This window comes from Hemiscyllium ocellatum, chromosome 25 (genome assembly GCF_020745735.1).
Source record: "Hemiscyllium ocellatum isolate sHemOce1 chromosome 25, sHemOce1.pat.X.cur, whole genome shotgun sequence".
NCBI classification, from domain to species: Eukaryota; Metazoa; Chordata; class Chondrichthyes; order Orectolobiformes; family Hemiscylliidae; genus Hemiscyllium; species Hemiscyllium ocellatum.
In genome coordinates, this window is record NC_083425.1 from 25,615,305 (window position 1) to 25,641,498 (window position 26,194).

At 39.7% G+C, this 26,194-nt stretch overlaps 1 protein-coding gene across 1 annotated transcript in view; it reads left to right on the forward strand.

The window, feature by feature from the left end:
• The window catches only part of sdk2b (sidekick cell adhesion molecule 2b), a 469,615-nt gene extending 444,495 nt beyond the window's left edge, over positions 1-25,120 (forward strand). The window contains exon 46 of the mRNA XM_060844513.1: positions 24,355-25,120. Coding sequence (XP_060700496.1) covers positions 24,355-24,735 — 381 coding nt within the window. The 3' untranslated portion in view covers positions 24,736-25,120. The remainder of the gene's footprint in view (positions 1-24,354) is intronic.
• The last annotated feature ends 1,074 nt before the right edge of the window (positions 25,121-26,194 follow it).

Below are 26,194 nucleotides of genomic sequence, written 5' to 3' on the forward strand. Positions count from 1 at the left end.
TGGCCCATATGATCAAGATCCCATTGTAATGGATGGAATTGTAAAACAGATTTTAGAGGTGGGACTGAAAACTATTATTTCAGTCTTCCCAATATGTAATTGGAAGAAATCTTTGCTAATCTAGAATTGTATGTCTGATAATCAACGTGATAATTTTTCAACAATGGAGGGATTGAGAGACGTGGTGGTGAAATGGAATTGAGTTTGTCAACTTGCATATGAAAATTAAAACAGTGCTTTTGAATGATGTCACTGAATGTCAATACGTAGATGAGATGCAAGAGGGGGTGCAAAGAATCCACGGGGGGACAGATGTAAGGGTGTGAGTGCAAGAAGAGAAACCATTGCAAGTGACACTCTGGATAGAATTGTGCAGCTGAGAATTGTCCCAATTAAAATAAGTCCTACACGGTTGGATGGCAGTGGAAAGATGTTGGAGGAAGATCATATCATTGGTCATGTCAAAGCCTGCAGTCAGGTCAAGAAAGAGAAGAAGGAAAAATATACCTTTGCTGCAGTCACATGGAATGTAAGTTGTGGCTTTGACCAGTCCTGTTTCCATAATAGAACAAACATAACATTTTCACCCACTTGTTGTAAAAAAACCTGGGATGAAAATTGTCTAGTCCTGCAAGCCAAACATTCTTTCCCGCTTTTATTTTCTCAATTGCTATTTTTTTTTATGAGTCTCCATCCCCAATTCAGTAGTTTAAATTTATTCTAAAATAATCTGGGCTTATAAATACAGTACATTATTTCTCTTAAATATATATGTTCTGTCTATCATAGAGTCTTTTAAAAAAATCCACCAATTAAGAGTTGCTTCAGCTTCCTGCTGAAGTTCAATGCCCAGATTAATCAGTGCAGATTTATTGTCATTTTGGGCATGTTGCCAATGGCCTTCAGAAAATGATTGCACTATCACAAGGACATAGCCCAGTACAATACTCAGTGATCACCTGCAAAACATTTTCAACTGGAATCAGATCTGTCTGCTTTGTCCAGTGAGTTTTAAAGTCTACGTATTTTATCTGAAAGGAACAAATATTTTTAAAATGACTAATTGAAGCTTATGCAGTTGCTCTTCCTCCTACACAATTGCACAAAGATAATTTGTTTACTGTATGCATCTAGAATTCTTGCAAAATTACACAGGTTACAACTTGCCAACATCCCCCTTGTTCGTATTTAATGAATAATTGACATTTCAATGTTGGCTAAATATTCACAGACAAATGCTGGCTTTTTACTTTCACAACAACTTAATTGGATAATTCTATTGTGTCATATTGATGAAATTGGTAGGTATTTTGGGCAGGGTTTTTGCATTATCCGGGGGTGGAAACAGATAGGCAGGTGCATAATTTTGCGCTGCCAGCTGATGAAATTCTCAACGTCATTTTGCACAAGAATGGAAGGATGGTGACAGCAAACACCCAATTCAGACCAATGTACAATTAAACTTGTGAATATGCTTATCAGTTTGTAAATAGCCAGTTTGAGATTTTTTATGGAAAATCACGGAATCTGTTTTAGATCTGGAACAGCCCAAGTGAAAGGTGGAAACAAGACTGTGGGAAGCAAATCAAGGTTGGTCTGTGAACTCATAAAAGGGCACATGGTTGACCATTAGGTGAATAACTGAGCTGAGCAAGTGATCGTTGCACATTTGAACAATTTTTTTTCATTCACTCGTGGAATGAGGCATTGCTGGTTAGGCTAGCATTTTTTCATATCCTTAATTGCTTTGCAGAAGTTAGTGATGAGCTACCCTCCCGAACCACTACAGTCACTGAGTGTAGGAATACCCATAGTGCTGTAAGGAATTTTGATCCAGCAACATTGGAAGAATGTTGATATTGTCAAGATGATGTGTGTCTTTATTTCCAGTATATCTGCTGCCCTTGTGCTTCTTGGTGCTACAGGTTGCAGGATTGGAAAATGATGTCAAAGGAGTCTTCAGATACTGCAGTTCATTGTGTAGGTGCTACTGATGCATAGATGCATAGATGCATCATTGTTCTTTGCAGAATGTGAACACAGTAGTTGAATTACACAAATTCCTAGGTCCTGACCTGCTCCATTAGTTGCAGTGTTTATAGAAACAGTTGAGTTCAGTTTCTGGTCAATGGTGACCCCAGGATCTGATACTGGGGGATTCAGAGATATTATGCCATTGAGCATCAAGGGACAATAGTTAGATTCTGTCTTGCTGGAGATGGTCATTGCCTGTCATTCATGTACCATGAATATTGCTTGCCATTTATCAGCCAAAACCAGGATATTGTCAAGGTCCAGCTTCATCTAGGCATGTCCTGCTTCAGTGTAGGAGGAGTCACAAATGGTGCTGAATTTTGTGTGATCGTCAATGAACAGCCCAAATTCTGACCTTAGAATGGACTGAAGTTAATTGATGAAGCAGTTGAAGTCCTGAGGCTGAGGTTATTGACCTCCAGTAACCACATTCATTTTCCTTTAAATACGGTATGACTCTACGAGTGGAAACATTTTCCCCTGATTCCCATTAACATCAACTTTTCTAGGGCTCCTTGATTCCATACTGAGTCAAATGCTGCATGGATGCACAGGGCAGTTGCTCCTCATCTCTGGAGTTCAGTTCTTTTAACCATGTTTAGACTAAAGCTGTAATGAGACCGGACCGAAGTGGTCTTGGCTGAAACTAAATTCTGCCAGTGCGAAGGTTGTTTATTAGATCATTAGATTGATTTCTTTCTAAGCACCATTTGATGTCATTGTCACCAAACGCTTTCATCATTTTGCTGGTGACTTGTGACTAAACTGATAGGATTTTAAATAGTTGGGTTGCATTTATCCTGTTTCCCAGCATAAGACATACCTGGGTCATTCCCTACATTGTCAGGTCAATGCTAGTGTTATAGCTTACTGAAGAACCAGCTTGTTCTGCAGCACGTCTTCAGGACTATTACCAAACTTTTGTTCGGTCCCATAGACTTTACAACGTCTAATGTCTTCAGCCATATGTTCATATTATAGAGTGAATTGAATTTTCTAAAGATTGGTGTCTGTGATGCTGGGAAATCTCAGGAAGAGATCAAAATATTATCCACTCAGCACTTCTAGTTGAAGATGGATGCAAATGTTTCATCCTTGCCTTTTGCACTGATGTGTGGGACTTCCCCATCAGTGAGGATGTGGACATCTGCAGAGCTTCCATCCCTTTTTAGTTGCTGAGTTATTCACCATCATTCAAAACTGATGTGGTAATGCTGCAGACCTGATTGGTTGGTTGTGGATTGCTTAGCAATATATTTGCATGCTACTTCTGCTGTTTGACATGCAAATAGCTTGTAGCTTCACCAGACAGATGCCTCATTTTTAGGTATGCCTAGGGGCTGCTACTGGCATGCCCTGCTGTACTCTTCACTTAGTTGGGGTTGATCCCCTAGCTTGGTTGTAATGGTAAATTGGGGTCATGACGTTACAGATTATAGCTGAATACAGTCTGCTGCTGTTACTGCACTATAATGCCTCATGGATACCAGTTTTTGACTTGCTAGATCTGATCAAAGTCTGACCCATTTAGCTTGATCCTGCCACACAACAAGATGGAGGTTATCTTCAAGTAAAAATGGAATTTTGTTTCTACACAAATGACGACGATCACTCTGAACAACCATCATGGATAGATGCATCTGCAACAATTAGACAATTGGTGATGACAATGGCAAGTTGACATTTGTCTATATTTGATTTCCTCACCATATGTCATGGATGCAGTCCAGCAGCTCTGATTTTAGGACTAAGCCAGCTTGGTCAATACTTGACTCTTAGTGTTGGACATTGTGGACTCCCATCCAGAGTACATTCTGTACCCTAGCCACTCACTGTACTTCCTCAAGTATTCCTAATTTATCAGAGCTGAAAATGTGTTGCTGGAAAAGCGCAGCAAGACAGGCAGCATCCAAGGAACAGGAAATTCGACGTTTCGGGCATAAGCCTTCATCAGCTCTGATCTCCAGCATCTGCAGACCTCACTTTCTCCTCGGAATTTCCTGCTCCTTGGATGCTGCCTAACCTGCTGCACTTTTCCAGCAACATATTTTCAGCTCTGATCTCCAGCATCTGCAGACCTCACTTTCTCCTTCCTAATTTATCAACCAAGATGGAGCAGTAGATCGTAATCACCAGAAGATTTCCTTGCTCCTGTTTGACCTGATGCCATGAGTCTTCACAGGGTTCAAAGTCAATGTTAATGGCATGTAGGACAACTCCTTCCTAACGACACATTAAGGTGTCGCCATCTTTGACTGGTCTGTCCCCCTGGTGAGACAGGACATTGCCAGACATGATGGTGAAAGTGTCTGGGACATTGTCTGTAAGATATGATTCTGAGAGTATGATTGTCAGGATATTGCTTGATTACTCTGTGGTATAGTTCTCCCAATTCTGGCCTATCCCCTAGATGCTGGTAAGGAGGACTTTGCCACGTTCACAGGGCTGATTCTGTCATTGTTTCTCGTTCCTTGGTCGAGGCCACATGAGCCAACTGTCTTCTGCCATGTTGGGAATCAAACCCAAATCCCAAAACATTCACCTGAGTCTCTGGATTACTCATCTAGTTACATTACCACTATATTTAAGAGAAAATTAGCTAGAAATGTAATAATGGAAAGCAAGAGGTTAATTAGACATTTAAAAAGAAGGGAGTAATGAAAGTGATGTTGGTTCTGTTCTGAAGTATAGAAGGATATAGGTGTTCTGCATGAGTAACAAAAAGCAAGTATGCAGATATAGCATGTAAACCCGAAAAGTGAATATAGGGTGTTAAGTTGGAAGCTAAAAGACAGGACGAGCAGATTAGCAATCTCAGATTTGTTACTGAGGCTAGGAACAGAGAACAAATGCAGATGAACACATGGCTGCAGAGCTGGTGTAGGAGGGACAGCTTCAGATATGTGGATCATATGTAGATAGGCAGACTAGAGGGGAGGCCATAATGGATTTGGTGCTTAGCAATGAACCAGACCAGGTGTCAGATCTCTCGGTGGGAGAGCATTTCAGTGACTGTGATCACAACTCCCTGGCCTTTACTATAGTCATGGAAAGGGATAGGAGCAGACGGTATGGGAAAGTATTTAATGGTCTGGCAGGAACTGGGGTGCCTAAATAGGGAACGGGTGTTCTCAGGAAAATGCATAACAGAAATGTGGAGGTTGTTTAGGGAGCACTTGCTGACAGTGCTGGATAGGTTTGTCCCACTGAGGCAAGGAGGTGATGGTAGGGTGTAGGAACCTTGGATGACAAGGGATATGGAACATCTAGTCAAGATGAAGAAGGAAGCTTACTTAAGGTTGAGGTGGCAAGGACCAGACAGGGCTCCAGAGGATTACAAGATAGCCAAGAAGGAATTGAAGAATGGAGTAGGAGAGCTAAAAGGGGGCATGACAAAGCTTTAGCAGGTAGGATTAAGGAACACTCCAAGGCATTATCTACATTTATGTGAGGAACAAGAGAATGGCCAGAGTGAGGGTATGGCAGATCAGGGATAGTAGAGGGAACTTGTGGCTGGAGTCGGATGAGGTAGGGGAAGTCCCCAATGAATACTTTGCTTCAGTATTCACTACGAAGACGGACCTTGTAATTTGTGAGGACAGTGTGAAACAGGCTGATATGCTTGAACAGGTTGATGTTAAGAAGGAGGATGTGTTGAAGATTTTGAAAAACATAAGGATAGATTCGTCCTCGGGGCCACTTGGAATTACCCAAGGTTATGACAGGAAGTGAGGGAAGAGATTGCTGCGCCTTTGGCAATGATTTTTGTGTTCTCACTGTCTACTGGAGTAGTGCCAGCTGATTGGAAGGTGGCAAATGTTCAAGAACATTGTTCAAGAATGGGACTAGGGATAATCCTAGGAATTACAGACCAATCTGCAGTGGGCAAATTATTGGAGAGGATTCTGAGAAACAGGATTTATGATTACTTGGAAAACCATAGTTTGATTAAAGATAGTCAGCATGGCTTTCTGAGAGGCAGGTCATGCCTCACAAGACTTATTGAATTGTTTGATGATGTGACAAAACACATTGATGAAGAGGGAGCAGTGGATGTGGTGTACATGGATTTTAGCAAGGCGTTTGATAAAGTTCTTCATGGTAGGCTGATTCAGAAAAAAAGAGAAAGGGATTCAGGGAAATTTGGCTGTCTGGATACAGAATTGGCTGTCCCAAAGAAGACCGAGGAGAATAGTAGGTGGAAAGTATTCAGCCTGGAGCTTGGTGACAAATAGTGTTCCACAGGGATCTGTTCTTGGACCTCTGCTCTTTGTGATTTTCATAAATGACTTGGATGAGGAAGTGGTAGGGTGGGTTAGTAAGTTTGCTGATGACATGAAAGTTGGTGGAGTGGTGGGTAGTGTGGAGGGGTGTTGTAGGTTGCAATGGGATATTGACAGGATGCAGAACTGGGCTGATAAGCGGCAGGTGGAGTTGAACCTGGAAAAGTGTGAAGTGATTCATTTTGGAAGGTCGAATTTGAATGCAGAATACAGGGTTAAAGACAGGATTCTTGCAAGTGTGGAGAAACAGAGGGATCTTGGAGTCTATGTCCTTAGATCCCTCAAAGTTGCCACCCAAGTTGATAGGGTTGTTAAGAAGGCATATGGTGTGTTGGCTGTCATTAGTGGGGGATTGAGTTTAAGAGCCGCGAGGTTACGCTACAGCTCTATAAAGCCCTGGTTAGACCACGCTTGGAATATTGTGTTCTGTCCTGGTCACCTCATTATAGGAAGGATGTGGAAGCTTTCAAAAGGGTGCAGAGGAAATTTATCAGGATGCTGTCTGGACTGGAGGGCATGTCTTATGAAGAAAGATTGAGGGAGCTAAGGCTTTTCTCATTGGAGTGAAGAAGAGTGAGAGGCGACTTGATAGAGATGTACAAGATGATGAGAGGCATAGATAGAGTGAATAGTCAGAGACTTTTTCCCAGGGTAGAAATGGCTATCACAAGGAGGAACAATTTTAAGGTGATTGGAGGAAGGTTTAGGGGAAATGTCAGAGGTCAGTTCTGTACACAGAGAGTGTTGGGTGTGTGGAATGCACTGTCAGCTGTGATAATAGATACATTAGGGGCATTTAAGCGACTTTTGGATAGGCACATGGAATATAGTACATTGAAGGGTTTGTAGATTAGTTTGATATTAGAGTTGGATAAAAGGTTGGCACAACATCAAGGGCCAAAGGGCCTGTACTGTACTATTCTATGTTCTGTGTTAATGAAGAAGACTCATGGAATGCTATCCTTTATTACAAGGCGAATTGAACAGAGAAATAAGCATAATGTGTTTCACTTGTACAGAGCACTGGTAATATCAAGTCTTGAATACTGTGTGCGGTTTTGATCTCCTAAACTAAGGGAGGATGTAAATGCATTGGAGAGAGTTGAAAGGATCTTTGTTCGATTGATACCTGGAATGATTGAGTTGTCTTAGAAGGCAAAGTTGGACGTACTGGACTTGTTTCCACTGGAGTTAATAGAAGTGGGGACAAAGTTTACTGAAATGCATGAGATCCTGAATGAGCTTGTTGAAGTGAACAGTAAAAGGATGTTTCCTCTTGTGGGTCAGTCCAATACTAGGGGATCACTGTTTTAAAACTGGGGTTCCTCTTTTAGGTCCAAGATGAGATTTTTTAATTTCAGAGGGTTGTGTGACTTTGGAACCCTCTGCCTTAGAAAATAATGGAGGCATGGATCATTGGAATTTTTTAAAGGTAGAGTTAGATAGATTCTTGTTTGGCAAGAGAATCAAAGGTCATCAGGAGTATATGGGCCTGACTTGGCCTGATGGCAGAATTCAGAAGCTCATAGAAAACCTCTACCCAGTTTGTTTGATTTGAAAAAATTGAGATTGCCATTCATACCTTCATCATCAAAAGTTTTTGAAAAGTGTCTTCCTTAAAAAAGATTCCTCTGCAATAGCATTGCTTATCAACTGGGGCATTCAGTTGATAGAAGTCCTGCTGAATTTAGAGGCAGGAATCATGTCAGTTTTTTTTTATTCTGCTCCCTGCCTGCTCTCTGGCATGAGTGAAGACTGAATTGTGGCTGAGAAGGAAAGCCTGGGGTGTAAGACCACATAAATGTAAATTGGAAACTGCTGGGGAATTCAGAAAAGAGAAATCATGGAAAGAGGGAGGGAGACTGCAGTAAGTGGGAAAGAAACTGTGGAGATGGCTAGATATTGGGGAGAGAAATAATGGAAAGTGAAGAAGTAGTCAACCTTTTTGGGGACGTGATAGTTGAAAGTTTCAGACATTCATTGTGATGAGGTTGTCAGCTAATTGCTGGTAGAGAGTGATTGCAGCAGAGGGATCTGCTTGAGGAGCTGGGTGTAAAGCACTTTTGCTCCCCTGACCTGGAAAAGGAGTTCCTTGCTGAATCTGGCAGCTCTCAACTTCTTTCACGGAATTGCTGAGTTTCCGTAAGCCAAACTGACAATCTTTAAGACCATCTCTCGATATTTGAACTCAGCAATTTGCTAATGTATCCCAATAAAGTTTAAATCAAAGGGTTTTTATTGTAAATGATTTTTAAGAATTAAAATTCCAGTTACTGAGAGGCATTGCATTGACATAGAAATAATGCATGTTTTTGTTGTAAACCAACATTCAATTATCTTAATCAAACTACCAAATTATCACTTTTAAATATATGAAGGATTTTGAAAATCAAATGTTGTCTGACTTGCTGGCTAAAGTTTACATTCCGTGATATTCCAAAGGATTTAAGCAAAAACCAGACAAAAAAAAAATACTTTCCAAAGCAGGCACAATCTGTGCCAGAATTGGCAACTGTGGCCAAATGGAAAGTCTGCGCCCCTCCTCCTGTTTTGAATTGTATAGTGTTTTAAAGGAAAAATCTAATATTGTCCTTATACACCCAGTTAAATATCTGCTATTAATAACACACTGACTGACAGAAAATCACATTTGGCATCAGCATGCTATGTGTCTTTTATTGATTATTGACACAGTATTGGAATGTAGCAGAATGTATTGTGTGGCTAACGGTTTGAGTTAGTATTTGAACAGTATTAGCAACACAAAGTTGAAAGGTATCTTTCCAATTTATAGAATGTAATTAAACATGGCAAGTGACAATTATCAATGTTATTATAAAATATTGACTGTCTCTGGTTTTACACTGCTGTTTGTGGGACTTTTGATATTGGAAAGGAACACATCTTGAATTATTTAAATCATGCTATGTTCTCCCTCTCTTGACATCCTCTGAAGGGCCAATAAAGTCAAACTTGAAAGAATATAATCAAAAATTTGCATTTACTTTCCACCAGAGATCAAGCACAACCACATTAAAAAAAACGCTCTAGTCTCCTAAAACTGTTCTTTATTCCAGGATCATGTAAAGATGAGCCTCAACTTCTTTTCTCTCCTGCAAACCATCTCCTTAAACCTGTCCCTTTCACCTTCACTTAAGGGCAAGGAGCTCATAGATTTCCATGTTGCTAAGATGAATAACATTCAATCAAGAGCTTCTGCCTTGCTCTTTCTTCCCATTAGCCACCAGACCAAACTCCCTCTAAAATTCCCCCTGTCCTCGCCTTCAATTTGCAAATTTCACTGGTTTCTCTCCTATTTCCACTCATGCCCCCTCATAGCTCACCTTGTCCATGACACCCACCTCTTGCTCCTTGAATCCTAAATTGCTGATGACCTTAATTCCCTTCCTTAACTCCACACAAGTTAATATTGTAATTAATTGTCTCTGGTCAGTTATCTTCCCTCTGTCTTCTAATTCTGTTGACACCAACTCTCTCCTAACAAAAAAAACCCCTTGACATCACCATTCTTGTGAGACATCATCCTATTTCCAACCTCTTTTTCCTCTGTAAAGTCCTTTAATCTCTCCCAAATCTATGCCCATCTTTCTTGAAACTGCACATTTTAATTAGTTTTGAGTGCAGATACTGTGACAGATAGAGAAGTGCATTAAAGCTGGATCACATCTCACTAAAGATGAATGTGTCTCTGCATAACTTAAGTTGTTCCATGTCTTTTGGATGAAGTGATTTAATAAGTTGTATTAAAATTCACATGAATTCAGTGAACTATTCCTTGGTTAAAAAACAAAATCAGTGACAGTCCCATCTGTGACAGTCTGTATATAGACATATAAATATAAACAGTCACCATATAATTCACCAGCAACTGGAGGGCATTTGGTTCAACATGATATATTTGCAAATGAATGTATTAGCTTTCTTCACAATTAATAAATTATTCCACTTTTTGTATGCTGCAGTCAGTATGGTGCTGCCAGTTTAAGCTTTGTGGTTTGATGGACAATGTTTTTACTGCAATTTGATCAGTGCCAGATAATGATACGAAATTGGAAACAACAGCAGGAGCTAAAGGAAAGATAACATTGGGAGCAGACCTCAAACAGTAGCAGGTCTCCCATGATTTCTTTTTCAACAATTCTTCAGTTAAATGGAAGTTTATTAAGCTGTACCTTTCACTGAAGCAAGCTAGCTAGAAAACAAATAATGTTTTTATTCTTACAAGGAAAATGGACAAGTTTATATTTTCCCACGTAATGCTCAACCTGCCAAATCTTTGCACAGTCTCTTAATCTACCTCTCTTCCACTGTTTGCTTCACAACTTAATTTCCTATCCATCTTTGTCTCATCAGCAAAGTTAGCCAGCATAAGTCGCAAACAGTTGAGGTCCCAGCATCGATCCTGCTGGTGAACCACTAGTTATGTCCTGCCAATCAGAAACTTGCCTATTTATGCAGACTCTGGCTAGTGAAGAGGAAACAATCTTCTATCAGTGTCAATATATTAAACCATCTTCTTTATTCCTTCTATTTTCTACAGCTACCTTTTGATGTGCCACCTTATCAAATGCCTTATGGAAATACAAGTACAGTACATCCAGTTCTCCTTTATCTACAGCACATGTTGCTTCTTCAAAGAACTGCAGTAACTTGGTTAGACATGATTCTCCTTTCACAAAACCATGTTGACTCTACCTGATTACCTTGAACTTTTCTACTTAGATCTACCTTGCTTTAATGTCTTTAACAATAACTTCTTTCGTCATCTTCATGACAGATATTCAATTTACTGGCCTGTATTTTCCAACTTTCTGTCTCATTTTTGAACAAAGGAGTTACAGTATAATAAAATGAGCTACATTGTAGATCGCATATAAAGGAGGGAACTAGAAACTCAGATAAATAATTCCAAATTCCTTCTCCTAAAAATAATGCATTTGTACTAAAGCTACTCACTTTACAAAAAAGCCTTTCAACAAATAAACGTGTGCAAGTATGACAAACAGAGCCAGAATTTACAGAACTACATGATATATTGTACAGCCAAGTACATAACTATATAATGCATTGACTGAATTAAGTTGAAATATTGTTTCATGGCCATCAAAGCTTCATCATTAACAGACACTTTATGACTATTATTTTAAAAAGTATCAAAAATAATAAATCGGACTGCCAAACATGCATGGCCATTATACAATTTGCAGCAATTTCTGCAAATAATAAAATATGCCTGCCAGCTGAAATAATACTTTGGTCACAAAAAGGTGGAAAGCTTAAATTCCTGTACTGAGTATAATACTTAAAATGAAGGAGTCACTCAAACATTAGTAAAAGAACCAAGGTTGACTCAACAATTCTTAAAATACTAGCCACATATACTAGTCTCCCCTCTTTATAGGTACCAAGTCAGTCCTTATTCAGTTACAGTAGCATTATTCACGATCATGCCCAATGCTCACACATTATGAACTGAAACCATATTTGAAATTCACTCATGGGCATGAGTGTCTCAGGCTGGCCAGCACTTCTTGCCTGTTCCTTGTTGCCCTTCAGAAAATGGTCGTAAGCTGCTTTCTTGAACCACTGCAATTTGTGTGCTGTAGGTAGACCTACAATGCCACCAAAGAAACAATTACTGTTTATTTCCAATATTGTAAAATTATATTCTCTTTGACATTTCAGCTGCATCCAATTATGGCTAACTTACTTAAAATCAGGGAACCACAGTATTAAATTTGCACTTCTTAGTCTACATCTTTCCAATACATAGCGCTTCAATCCAAAATGAATGCACTCAACATCTACAATTAGTGGAAACCAAGAGATCAATGTTACTACTTGCTATATCTACAATTCAACATAAACACAAATATTTCATACACTAAGTACAAGCCAAATCAGCTTAGACAAGTCTCAGCAACTGAAATGCTACTGGCAAAACATTATTTGATGAGGTACATCCTGTTGTGCTCAGTTCTTTTCAACATCAGGCAATGGGAGAAGATTGGGATTTCATCAAATGGTTTCAATTAAGTATAAAAACAGAGCAAACCCGCTTTCTGGAGACTTGACAAATCTTGAATCTGGGGGAGAAAATATCAGATTTACTGTGTTTCCTTTCCCATTGACATTTCCAAATACAAAAGTAAAAAAGATTACTCTATTTGTGACAATTTTCGGCAAGCCAACAAAATCAAATTAAAACTCAATCCAACAGAAACATTTTGTTGTTTCTTTGAGCCATAGCAATAAATTTAGAAGCTAAGAAATATGGCAGATGGAGAGTACTGTTGAAAAATGCGAAGTTTTCACTTTTAGCAGGAAGTATAACAAAGCAGATTAGTATGGTGAATGATTGCAGATTTCCAAGGTGAAGAGGAATTTACGCGTTCTAGTGCATAAGTCACAACATACGCAGGTCCAGCACTTCAGTGGTGGGCAAAGTCTTAGAGAGAATGGTAAGGGATAAGATTTATGAACATCTGGGTAGGAATAACGTGATCAGGGATAGCCAGCATGGTTTTGTGAAGGGCAGGTCGTGCCTCACAAACCTTATTGAGTTCTTTGAGAAGGTGACTATGGAAGTGGATGAGGGTAAAGCAGTAGATGTTGTGTATATGGATTTTAGTAAGGCGTTCGATAAGGTTCCCCATGGTAGGCTAATGCTAAAACTTCGGAGGTATGGCATTGAGGATACATTAGAGGTTTGGATTAGGAATTGGCTGGCTGGAAGGAGACAGAGGGTAGTAGTTGATGGATTATGTTCATCTTGGAGCGCAGTTACTAGCGGTGTACCACAAGGATCTGTTTTGGGACCATTGCTTTTTGTTATCTTTATAAATGATCTAGAGGAAGGACTTGAAAGCTGGGTAAGCAAGTTTGCGGATGACACGAAAGTCAGTGGAGTTGTGGATAGTGAGGAAGGAAGTGGTAGGTTACAGCGGGATATAGATAAGTTGCAGAGCTGGGCGGAAATGTGGCAAATGGAATTCAATGTAGCTAAGTGCGAAGTCGTTCACTTTGGTAGGAATAAAAAGATGTTGGATTACTGGGCTAATGGTAGGCTACTTGGTAGTGTGGATGAGCAGAGGGATCTTGGTGTCTATGTACACAGATCTCTGAAAGTTGCCACCCAGGTAAATAGTGCTGTGAGGAAGGCATATGGTGTACTGGGCTTTATTGGCAGAGGAATTGAGTTCCGGAGTCCTGAGGTCATGTTGCAGTTGTATAAGACTCTGGTGAGGCCTCATCTGGAGTATTGTGTGCAGTTTTGGTCGCCATACTATAGGAAGGATGTGGAAGCTTTAGAACGAGTGCAGAGGAGGTTTACCAGGATGTTGCCTGGAATGGTAGGAAAATCTTATGAGGAAAGGCTGAGGCACTTGGGGCTGTTCTCATTGGAGAAGAGAAGGTTTAGGGGAGATCTGATAGAAGTGTATAAGATGATTAGGGGTTTAGATAGGGTAGATACTAAGAACCTTTTACCGCTAATGGAGTCAGGTGTTACTAGGGGACATAGCTTTAAATTAAGGGGTGGTAGGTATAGGACAGATGTTAGGGGTAGATTCTTCACACAGCGGGTTGTGAGTTCATGGAATGCCCTGCCCGTATCAGTGGTGAACTCTCCTTCTTTATGTTCATTTAAGCGGGCATTGGATAGGCATTTGGAAGTTATTGGGCTAGTATAGGTTAGGTAGGACTCGGTCGGCGCAACATCGAGGGCCGAAGGGCCTGTACTGCGCTGTATCCTTCTATGTTCTATGTTCTATAATCAAAAAGGCCAATGGTATGCTCACCTTCATTATGAAAGGATAATAAAATAAGGAACTGAGGATGTTAAAGATCTGTAACTAAAACAGCAATTGTTTGAGAATCTCACCTGGTCTGACAGCATTGGGAAAGTACAATTAATATTTTCAGTCCAGTGACCCTCTTTCGGAACTGGAGGAGGTAGAAGTGGGCTGTGTGTGACCTTTGTGGATACAATAGCCTGATGTTCGATAGTGTGGTCAAGGGAGAGATAAGTGGAGGTGTCTGAAAGCTGGCGCTCAGTCTCCCCAAATGTAGAGGTTATTTGATTGATTTTGTTTTGTTGGCACATGTACCAAGATGAAGTGAAAAGGGTTGTTTTGTATGCTATACAGGCAGGTCGTACCATACAAAGTGCTTCAGGATAGCAGAACAAGAGCAGAACAACGAATATAGTGTTACAGCCGCAGCAAAGGTGTGGAGAGAGATCAGAATTACCATTTGAGAGCTCTATTTCAAAATCAGATAATAGCAGGGAAAACAGCTGTTTTTGAGTATGTGAAAGTCAGTAAGTCAGACAACAACAGCACCACTCTTGTTGACAGACTTGATTACAAAGTCAGGGTTGGATGTGAAGCACTGTGTGCAATCAGTTCAGAGGGAGAGGGGATTGGCACATAGAAATTAAGGCGACAGAAATAATGTCAGCAGTTCTCAATGAACAAGCTGAGTGCAGGTAAACATACAGGGAAAGAGATCCAGGTAAAGGGAGAGTGTTGGAGGCAGGTGAAGGGGATTGCAGGATGGTGAGAGGAATCCAGTCCAAAGAAATGGACATGAAAGCAAAAGCAATGTAAGAAGGGTTCAAAGTCATGTTGTGCTGAAAATCATCGAGTTGAGGGCACAGAAAGTCGAAACTGAGTCCTTTGCTGAATACAGGACATTCTGTATCACAGATTGGAAGGTGAGAAGTTATAGTAAATATCAACAAGAGTTGGGACTAGGCAAAGAAAAGGTAACAGAGGGAAGGGAAGGGTCACATAAACAATGTTAACTCTGCTTTCTCTCCACAGATGCTGCAAGACCTGCTGAGTTTCTCCAGCAATTTCTGTTTTTGTATAAAAAAAGATGTCACATTTCAGTTAAGTGGTGCATTTGAAAGACCATATCTTGAATATTGTGGGCAGTGATGGTCTCCTTATTTAAGAACAGATGTTCATGCATTGCAGGTAATTTATTTAAGGTTTACTGGACTGATACCTCGAGGTATCTTGTAAGGAAAAGTTTGAAGGGCTGGGCTTGTCTTAGAAGAGAGGGTGTGACTTGGTTAGCGTTTATAAGATTCTGACTGGTCTTGACAAGGTGGATGTGGAAAGGATGTTTCCTTTTGTGGGTGAGTCCAGAACTGGGGGTATTATTTCAAAGTTAAGGGGTAACCCTTTCAGAACAAATATAAAGAATAATTCTTTCTTCAGAGGGTTGTATGACTTTGGAACTCTCTACATCAGAAGTCTGTGGAAGTTGGATCATAGAATCATAGAGATGTACAGCACGGAAACAGACCCTTCGGTCCAACTCATTTCTGCCAACCAGATATCCTAACTTAATCTTATCCCATTTGCCAGCACTTGGCCCATATCCCTCTAAACCCTTCCTATTCATATACCCATCCAGATGCCTTTTAAATGTGGCAATTGTACTAGCCTCCATCACTTCCTCTGGCAGCTCATTCCATACACGCACCACCAAATGTGTGAAAAAGTCGCCCCTTAGGTCCCTTTTATATTTAACCTACTCACCCTAAACCTATGCCCTCTAGTTCTGGACTCACCCACCCCAGCGAAAATACTTTGCCTATTTATCCTATCCATGCTCCTCATGGTTTTGTAAACTATGAATATTTTTAAGACAGGAGCAATAGATTCTTGTTAGGCAGGGTAGGTCATAGTTTATTGAGGATAGATGGAAATCTGGAGTTCGAAATACAAACTGATCAGCTATGATCTTGTTGAATGACACAGCAGGGTCAAGGGACCAAATGGTTTATTTTTGCTCCTGTTTCATATAATAGGTTAATATATTAAGGGCTCACAGTCATAACAATTTTGGTCTCAGTGTGTTACTATTTAAATATTATCCTAACTTTTAAATTGATGTGAGTAGTTGGATACTTCCACCAGTCCTCTATTTGACTAGGTACTGGTTTTAATAGCCTATTTCATTTACAGTGATAGAAGAACAACTACAAGTTAATTTTAACAGAGGATTATTGTCTGGACAAAATATAGTTTATTGCATGTTAGCAATTAGAGCAATTAACTGTAGCTTGATATGCATTCCTCCATGAATTGGAGACATTCATTACACATCTGTCACTTCAAGATCCAGAGATATTTTCTCCCATTCCCCATTCAAAGCCTTTTGATGTTTTCTAATTTGGAGGGCCAGCATGGACTTGACAGGCCGAATCACTTGCTTCCACACTGTAGGAATTCAATGGTTCTATGATTCTACTTCAGTGCAGGCATGTAGCTTTTTTGGGGGATGCCATCCTTGGGATGAGAAATTAAACAAAAAGTCCCAATAGGCATTCTTCTTAAATTCTATCATATGATTAGAGAATCACTAATCTGGGCAGCATTTCTGTAATTATCCCTGAGATGATCATGTTGAACCACTGTGGTCCATATGGCGAAACTATACCTATGGTCCAATTAACAGGGGACTTGAAAGATTTTAAACCAGAAACCGTGAAGGAGCAATGAGACAATTTCAAATCAGGATGGTTTGTGGTTTGGAGAGGATCTTGGTGTACCATTTTGGTCTACAATCCAAAAATAAAAAAAATACAAAGATGTGATCTCACAGCAGTATTTGACAGAGTTTGGTATCAAGGAGCCCAAGCAAAAATAAATCCAATGGAAGTCAATCAGCAAACTCTCCATTGATGCAGTCCTAGGACATAGGAAGCTGGCTGTGGTTGTGGAAGCCACTTATCTTAATGCAGATTATCATTGCAAGAGCAACTCAGGCTGCATCTTCAGCTGTTTCAATTATGACCTTCCCTCTGTTATGGAGTGAGAAGTCGGAATGTATACTGATGGTTACATAGTGTTCAGTGCCAATCACAATTCCTTAGGTACTAAAGCAGTCCGTGACTTGTACAACAAGGTCTGGACAATATTCAGGCTGGTACTGCTAAATGGTAAGTAACATTTGTCCAGCACAAGGGTAGCCTATGACATCCGCCATGACAGAATCTAACCATCCCTGTCTGATATCCAATGACATCGTCATCGCTTTTGCACCCCCACCGTTAAGGTAGTGGAGAATTTGTAAAAACAAAAGTGGCAGACATAAGAAAACCAATTATTTTGTCCAATTCTCAAAAAAAAATCAGAGCCATTGTAAGGGAAATAAACAATCCAATATTTTGTACAATCAGCTTCAGGTTTCTACTTCAGAGCAAGCAGCTGTCTAGCTGAGGCAAAACATACTGCTTTTGGTACTGCTCAGCCATTCTAACACACAAAATATGATTCAAAATTGTAATTGTACAAAATCATTAGATAATTTTAACAGAGTTTATGAACATTATAAATGAAGATCCATCAATTCAGCTACACACAATCACCAGAATGTTATGGTGCAGCAGGAGGTTGGTTGCTCCATTGTGTGTGCACAGGATACTGAAATTAAAATAACTGATGCGTAATTACTAAGGTTATCCATGTATCCTTTCTTTTAACAAAGACCTGATGTTTGCAATTCTCTAGTCTTTTAGTACTTTTTTTGAATCTAGCAAATGCTGAAAGATTAAAGCCATTGCCCTTCACTCTCATTATGTTAAATATCCTTAGGTACCAACAGTCTATCCAGCACTTCTTCCTTATCAATTTTGAACCCTTCTAGTATTATCTGCCTCCTTGGTAAAGTCAGATGCAAAGTATTCACTTAGTACCTAAGCTATGACTCCTGTGTCCATGGGTAGATACCCTTTCTGGTTCCTGATGTGGCCCATTTCTCTTTTTACTGCTCTGAAACTTTTAGAAGACTTTGGGACTCCCCTTGATATCAGCTTCTAGTCTTCTTCTCATAATTCCTCTGCTTCTCTAATATGCTTTTTTTTACCTCCATTCTGAACCTTCTATATTCCTCCTGATTCTCATTTGTATTTCCTCTCTGACACCTGACATTAGTATACTTTTCTTCTTTAAGTTAATTTGTATTTTCCTTTGTAACCCAGATAGCACTAGTTATGCTTGACTTACCTTTCCCTTTTGTGGGAATATACTTCAGTTGCATCTGACCCATGTCCTCTTTGAAGGTAGGCAATTACTCAATTGTAGCTTTTCCTGCCAATCTTTCATTACATGCTATCATGCCTGACTCTATCTTGCTGCATTGAAGTCAAGATCTCTCCCAAATGATTTTTTTTTTCTGGAGTGACTATTTTCAGTATCCAGAATCATCTTAAACGTTCCCCCACCGATACTTGATCCACTTGGCACAATTCATTTCCAAGAATCATATCCAACAGTGCGTTCTTTTTTGTTGGTCTGGACACATGGTCTTATGGGAAAATCTCTTAAATACAATCTGGAAACGCTTGCTGCTTGCTGCCGTCTACACTAGCAGGGTTTATTTGATCGATCCAGTGTGGGCAGAGCAAGCCTATTGCATTCGATAAGCTCAGCACAGAGGAGATCAAGTCCTGGTGGGGATTGCAAGACCAGCATGGCTAAGCACTTAAGAAGGACTATAATGTTGAATTTGTATCTTTATTTCTTTATTTTTCTACCTTGTACCTAGGTACCTTTGTGTCTAAGATGGTGCAGGAATGGTGACTTTGTACACTTTTCACTGTACTCTTGTATCCCTGCACTTGAGTACACATGACGATAAAATTTAATTCTGGTATTTGAGTAATTAATTATTCCATAATGTTGCCAATCTCTGCAATTTTCCTGTAGATTTGTTTCTCCACATCTTTTACTGAAGTTGGTGGCCTGTAGACCACATTGAGCAGTGTAATTGCATCCTTTTACTCCTTAGCTCAAGCTTCATCAATTTTCCTTCAACCCTCTAGAATGTCCTCTTTCACCAGAACTACAAGGTTCCTGTTAACCAATATTATCAGCCATCCTCCTTTCCCTCCTCTTCCATCTAGTCACAACATTTTGAACCCAGGAGTATTTAGCACGCAATCCTGCCCTTCCTTGAGTCAAATCTTTGAAATCATGACAACATATTTTCACATAGCAATCTGTGCCTGTAACTCCCAATCTAATTTAATATTTTCCATTCAATCACAGACATGCTCAATAAACCTGACCTCATTATGTTCTCCTTTACTCCGAAATTATGTATTGATTTACTACTCTTTATGCTCATCTGTCTCTCCAAGTATTTTTGAACCCTGATATCCTTCTGTCATATTCTCTCCTGGTTCCCATATCTTTGCCAAGTTAGTTTAAAGCCCTTCCAACAGCACAAGCAAAATGTTGCAGAAGGAATTCAGTTCCTGCTCTGTTCAGGTATAACATGTCTATGCAAACTTATTTTCCTTTTGAAATCCAAACTTTTATATTTTGCAAGTTTCCAATTGTGCTGTATATTGTCAAATTTTGGCTGAGTGTCAATTTCAAGTTCACAGAGAGGTTCTTTCTGTCAGACACAGTGAAACTTCTCACCATATAATCCCAATCTTGCCTCATTAACTATCTATCTCTCCCATATGGTGAAACTTGCATCCGATGCCAGCTCTATTCTACCTCTCACCGTGCTCAGAAAATCTCACTATTACCAGGATATCCCAGAACAGCCCATATTTCATGGCGCCAATACCATCTTGAAAGGGCATTGTGCACCCAGAAAAGCACTAAGAGTCAGGAACTGTTCTGCACAGTGACTGACATTTGCATCGGACATGGAAGAAAAGGTGAAATTGCTGTGTTGCTTTGCAGACAGAGACCTGGAGATTCTGATGGATGGGATGATGCAGAGATGGGCCATCCTCATCTTCCAGCACCAGCAGTGAAAGCAAAAACACCAGGCCCTGACAGCCTGGGTTGAGGTTGCTGCCCAGGTCTTGGCTGTCTGGAGAAGTGTCCAGCAATGCAGGAAGAAGGTCAATGATCTATTACACTATGCCAGGAGCAACCATCTTCTCTCTGCTACCTCATACTCACTCTCTTTCTGTTACAGCTCTCACCTCCCACCAATGCTCTAACCACTCCAATGCACAACACCAATCTGCATGCCCTATGTAATGTCTACTCAGTAATTTGAGAAAAATCACCATTTTCCCTCCATTTGCATCAGCACAAAAAGATGTGCCACCCTCTTTCATCTCACTGATCCCTGCCTTCCTCTCATTCCAGGAAAAAAGTAGTACAGTAAAGATGCATAGTGGGAAACCAAAGTTTTGGCTTCTTGCCCTTTTAGAAGGTGAAGGGCCTGATCCTAACTCCCCAACTCGCTGACTGCCCATGCCTAAGCAACACTACTGGTAATGGAAGTTGCCTTTGACTTGCTGAGCTGGGACCCCCTGATTGAATGGTGTCTCCCTTGAAGTGACTGAGGACTGCTGACAACCATGACAAGCTTCCTGCTTTTGTGTCTGCTCTAAACAGGAAGGCAAGACAGAAGTGCTATCATTTTGGAGGATCTGCCTGAGGAGCCAAAGCATAAAAAAGGGCAATGCAAGACAGGGATGCGATGAGCATTCAGGAGGGCCCACAGTGAGTGTTTGCTAAGAGAGCAAGGAAACAGCCTTGAGAGGCAGTCTGGCCCAGTGTGTAAACTGGGTACTTGTCCTTTGTTTTGCATTGCAATGCTAGTTGCCAGTGAACCCCAAAGTACAGAAGTACAAGCAGATCATGGTAATTCTGAGAGGCTGATGTGTTAGATGTCAGCATCCGTGGAAAGGGATGTATGTGGCTGATACCCTGGAGCATTCCCTAAACATGTGACTGGGTGTCCAAGATGGCAGCCTGGATGTGTAAGCAGTGAACTGGCCTTGCCATATATCCACTTAGGCTTTCATATGGGAATTGTCAATGTCTCTTTTCCTCATGACAGGTGGTAGAATAGGACGTTGCATACTAATAAGGTGAGATTCAGTGTTAGGGTGGTTGTTATCAAGCAATAATCCCCATTACTAGGCATCTCACTGCTGCATAATGAGAATCTCATCTCAAAGCCTGGAACTTATTTGAAAAATGCAGCTGGTTGCTCCCAATGTCAAGGTCGGTCTCATTGGATTTCTCTCACAATTCTATCAGTTTTCTTGCTGTAGGCTATGTTATTTAAGTCCCTATAAAGTTCTGCATGTTATATTTTCTCCCTTATGCATTTATCTTCAAAGTATTCTTTAAAGTTTAAAATTATGTTAAAGTCTTGTTTTAATAAGTACAGTTTACAGTATTTTCTTGATGTTACAAATGCTTACCAAAGATCAATTGGATCAATGGGCTGGTGTGGTAGATGGAGTTTAATTTGGATAAATGCAAGATATTGCATTGAGGAAAACAAACAAGGGCAGGACTTTCATAGAATCGCTACAATGTGGAAACAGGCCATTCGGCCAAACAAGCCCACACCGACCCTCCAAAGAGTATCTCATCCATTCCCATCCTCCTATCTTATCTCTGTAACCCTGCAAAAACTCATGGATAACGCACCTAACCTGCACTTCCCTGGACACTATAGGCAATTTAGTGTGGCCAATCCACCTAACCTGCATTTCTTTGGATTTATACAATGAAAAGTAGGGCCTTGGCTTGTGTTGTGGAAGAGAAACCTCGGGGTTCAGGTACATAATTCTTTGAAGTTTGTGTCATATATATATATATAGGGTGGTTAAGAAGACTTTTAGCACCCTTGCCTTCATTGCTCAAACCTTTGTGAATAGGAGTTGGGACATTATGTTGAGGTTATACAGGATCTTGGTGAGGCCTCTTCTGGAGTACTGTGTTCAGTTGTGGTCACCTGTTATAGGAAGTATATTATGAAGCTTGAGAGGGTTCAGAAGAGATTTACCAGGATTTTGCTGGGGATGGAGGGTTTGGGTTATGGGGAGAGGATGGATAGGCTCACTGGAGCATCAGAGGTAAGGGGTGACGTCAGAGATTTATAAAATCATGAGGGGTACAGATAAGGTGAATGGCAGGTGTCTCTTCCCTGGGTTGGAGGCTTTCAAGACTAGGTGCATATTGTTAAGGTGAGAGGAGAAAGATTTTAAAAAAGACTTGAGAGCCAATTATTTTTACACAGAGTGGTGTGTGTTTGGAATGAACTTCCAGAGGAAGTGGTGAATGCAGGTACAGTTACAATTTTAAAACACATTTAGATAAGTACATGAATAAGAAATGTTTGGAGTGAACAGGCCAAGCCCAGGCAGGTGAGATTAGCTTAGTTTGGAATTATGGTTGGCATTGACTAATTGGACTGAAGGGTCTATGCTGTATGGAATGTTATTGTATGAATATTCCTAACAAGCTTGTTTCCACTTATCAAACAGGAACAAAATTAATACCTTCATTGAAACATACTGGTTTATGATTCCACTAAAGTAACACAAACAATAATAGTTGAGAATAACTTTGTTTATTTAATGGCCATTAAGCACTCAATGCGCTGAAGCAGTTAATACACATCTGATGTGTAGTCAATATATTTTGTATGCAAATGTGACAGCCAATTTATGCACAGGAATGTAGTGTTCAGAGCAATGAAATAAATGAGCAGTTACTCTGTTTTGCTGGTATTGGTTGGAAGGTAAATATTGACCAGAACACCAGGAGATTTCATCTGTATCTTTTTGAATAATGCCATGCCATATACTCAAACAGGTAAACATAGCCATGCTTTAATGTCTCAACCAAAACATGGCAATTCCAGTAAATGCAACAATTTCTCAAAAGGTAGAGAAGTGTCAGTTTAGATTGAGAGATCATGTCTTGGATTGTAGATTGAAACTATAGCCTGACATAAAGGCAAGCATGATACCGTTGGTACATGGTATCATATAGATTTGTGAATTTGCACAAATAATTTGATACAAGTGTAATAAACACTTACTAATATCCCCAATAGTGATTTCTACCCGTCTCTTAAAAATTCTGTGAAATAGCACCAAAATTGAAAAAATCGGTCTCATTTTGGATTTCCTTCCATGTATCTAAAATTTTCATAACTTTCAGGTTATCAAGAGGATCAAAGAGTAATCTGAATCTCCAGTAAAGCAGTGAAGAGTGACATTGTTGGAAAGTATGCAGTTGTGTTGCAGTCGTGTGTATGTGCATGCACAATGTGTGCTGCCGAATGTTTCCATTCATGAAAGACTGGAGCTATTTTCAGGAGGACTTAAGAAGCTGCAGTACTGGTTTATAAAACACAAATGTCAATTGTAATGAGATAAGGGAAATTAGTTATGCTTGTTGCAAGTTCTTTGGAAAAATTCTCAGATGATGTTGAAGTTATTGCAACAAAATATTTTTTGTAATAATTTGTACAGTTGACTGCATTGATATCATAGTTTTGAAGAGATTATAGAGATAGGAAGAGGTGTGGCCTTGGAAGAATTTGAAAATGAAAATGAAGATTTTAAAGGAGAAAGTGAGGACTGCAGATGCTGGAGATCAGAGCTGAAAATGTGTTGCTGGAAAGGCGCAGCAGGTCAGGCAGCATCCAAGGAGCAGGAGAATCGACGTTTCGGGCATGAGCCCTTCTTCGGGAATGAAGAAGGGCTCATGCCCTAAACATCGATTCTCCTGCTCCTTGGATGCTGCCTAACTTGCTGCGCCTTTCCAGCAACACATTTTCAGCTCTGATTTTCAGTGCCACTCCAACAGTGCCATTTTCAACTATAAAGATTTTAAAGTCAAGATACTGCTTGAGCTGGACCCCGTAGACCTGAGCATGTAAACATGCAGATAATTTACCTACAGCTTTTCAATACAACCATGCCTATGGAGGACAAGGTTTTTCACTACAATGACATAGTCAAAATTTTATTCCTCAAACTATTGTGTAAAGGGAAAAGTTTGTTGATAATTTTCTTATTTTGATAAAGCGCTGAATTATTAAATTTGTAAATGTCTTATTAATTTCTTTATTCCTCCAGACTTAAAATCAGCAGCCTCTGACAAGAAATGACAACAGTTTCTAAAATCAAATTGTGCACCTCTCACAAATGCTTTCTCATACACAGTAAACAATTGTAATTATTAAACTTTTGACAATTCCTTGTCTTCAACAGGGAAGTGACAGTGAATGTGAAGTTGATCAAAATAGACCGAAGACACATTCTTTTGTTAATCACTACATAAGTGATCCTACGTATTACAACTCATGGCGACGGCAGCAGAAAGGCATTTCAAGAATTCAGGCCTACGATTACACAGAGAGTGAATCAGGTGATCCAGTTCACAATCATCAACCTTCCACTAATTTGACCAGCAGCATCCATGTACCTCCGGCCACACAGCAAGGCAGCCTCTACCGAGCTAAACGGAGTCTAACACCCACACCCCAACATCCCTCCAATAATACCAGCCAGTCAAGCACCCTGTATCGGCCTGCTAGCAGCCTCGCACCAGGATCCAGAACCCCACTAGCAGGATTTTCTTCTTTTGTTTGAACTATGCTGAAAGGTATTTTCTTCTTAATTCTGAAGTATTATTGTGTGGAAGACAATCACAAATCTGCTATTTACAAACGTGCAGATTTTATTTACTGGAAAAACAAGACTGCAAGGGATAAAAACCATCAGACCATCCTGTAAAACATTCTGTCATGGTCTGAAGAGAAAGTGGTCTCCAGCAATTACAAAAGAATGGAGGGGCAGACAGTTTGCCACAAAGAATTAGTCTTGCTACCCAATGGGCTTACATTTTGATCAGCTGAGAAGTGTATGAATCTCATGTATGTCTATAGACATTGGTAAAAAAAACACAACTTGATGCCATAGTAGTCAATTGGCGAAGTCAAAAAATCTGGGGGCTGTTGTGCCCATTATATATAAAACCAACAGTTCTAATTTAGTTGCTATCCTTGCTATTTGCAACTATTTTTATTGATTGGTTTTCACTTTAATACTGCTGCATGACTGCTACAGTGTGACTCCTCACTAAGCTTGTATAATTTACCTATCATCAAATGCTGTAATGCTGATAAGTTTAACATTTTCAAAAAATATTTTCATTGGACAAATTTTCAGATTCATATCTGATGTTTTAAAAAATCTGCCTTTTCTTTGTCTATTAACTTGTGAGTTGTCATTCACCAAAACAAAAACTGCATGAATCACAAGACAATATTGGCCATGTTTTTGTAAAGTCATAGTCATTGTACTATAAGACTTCTTTCTTAGTAGTTTCTAACAAAATGCAATCTTTTTCTCAAATATAAGGCAAGCGATTCAGTTTCGGGTTTCTAGCAGGAGAAATGTCAATGAGATAGCTCAACTGGAGAACTTAATGGGTGAAGTTTGTCAGTAAATTTTCTTTCACAGTGTAACTGTTGGCACTGCAAAGATTCTCCTTTTCTAATGGCATAAATCTGGAACATTAGGCTTTAGTTGGTAAATTTCTTTTTCCCATTTATTCTATCCCTAAATTTAACTGGTTACAGAAATAGTATCAAATATTAATTAGTTAATAATTACAAATTTCTCTATGTTAATAAATCCAAAAATAATTTAGGCATAAATTTGACAGGTCCAATTATCAGTCTTTTGACTTTGTAAAAAGTCAAGTATGATGGTTTCTCCTTTTAACAAGAATGACACGATAATATCTTATTGAACCATTGCATTAGATGTGCATAGGGGCAATTGCATTATATGGAAGCATGATGATTGTTATGCAGAACAACATTTAGTTATGTGGGCATACTGTTCCAATCATAAACAATAAGATAGGAGTCATATATGGGGTTATTCTTGTTTCTGTAAAACAATAATGTAATAACTGAAGGAGTCACTGGTAGTCACCATTTCTTTTTCTTATAACAGTTCTTAGCAAATTTGCCAAGTTAATGCTACAAGGAAAGCAATTGAACCCTTGGGGAAAAATAATTCATACAGATCACATTATGGA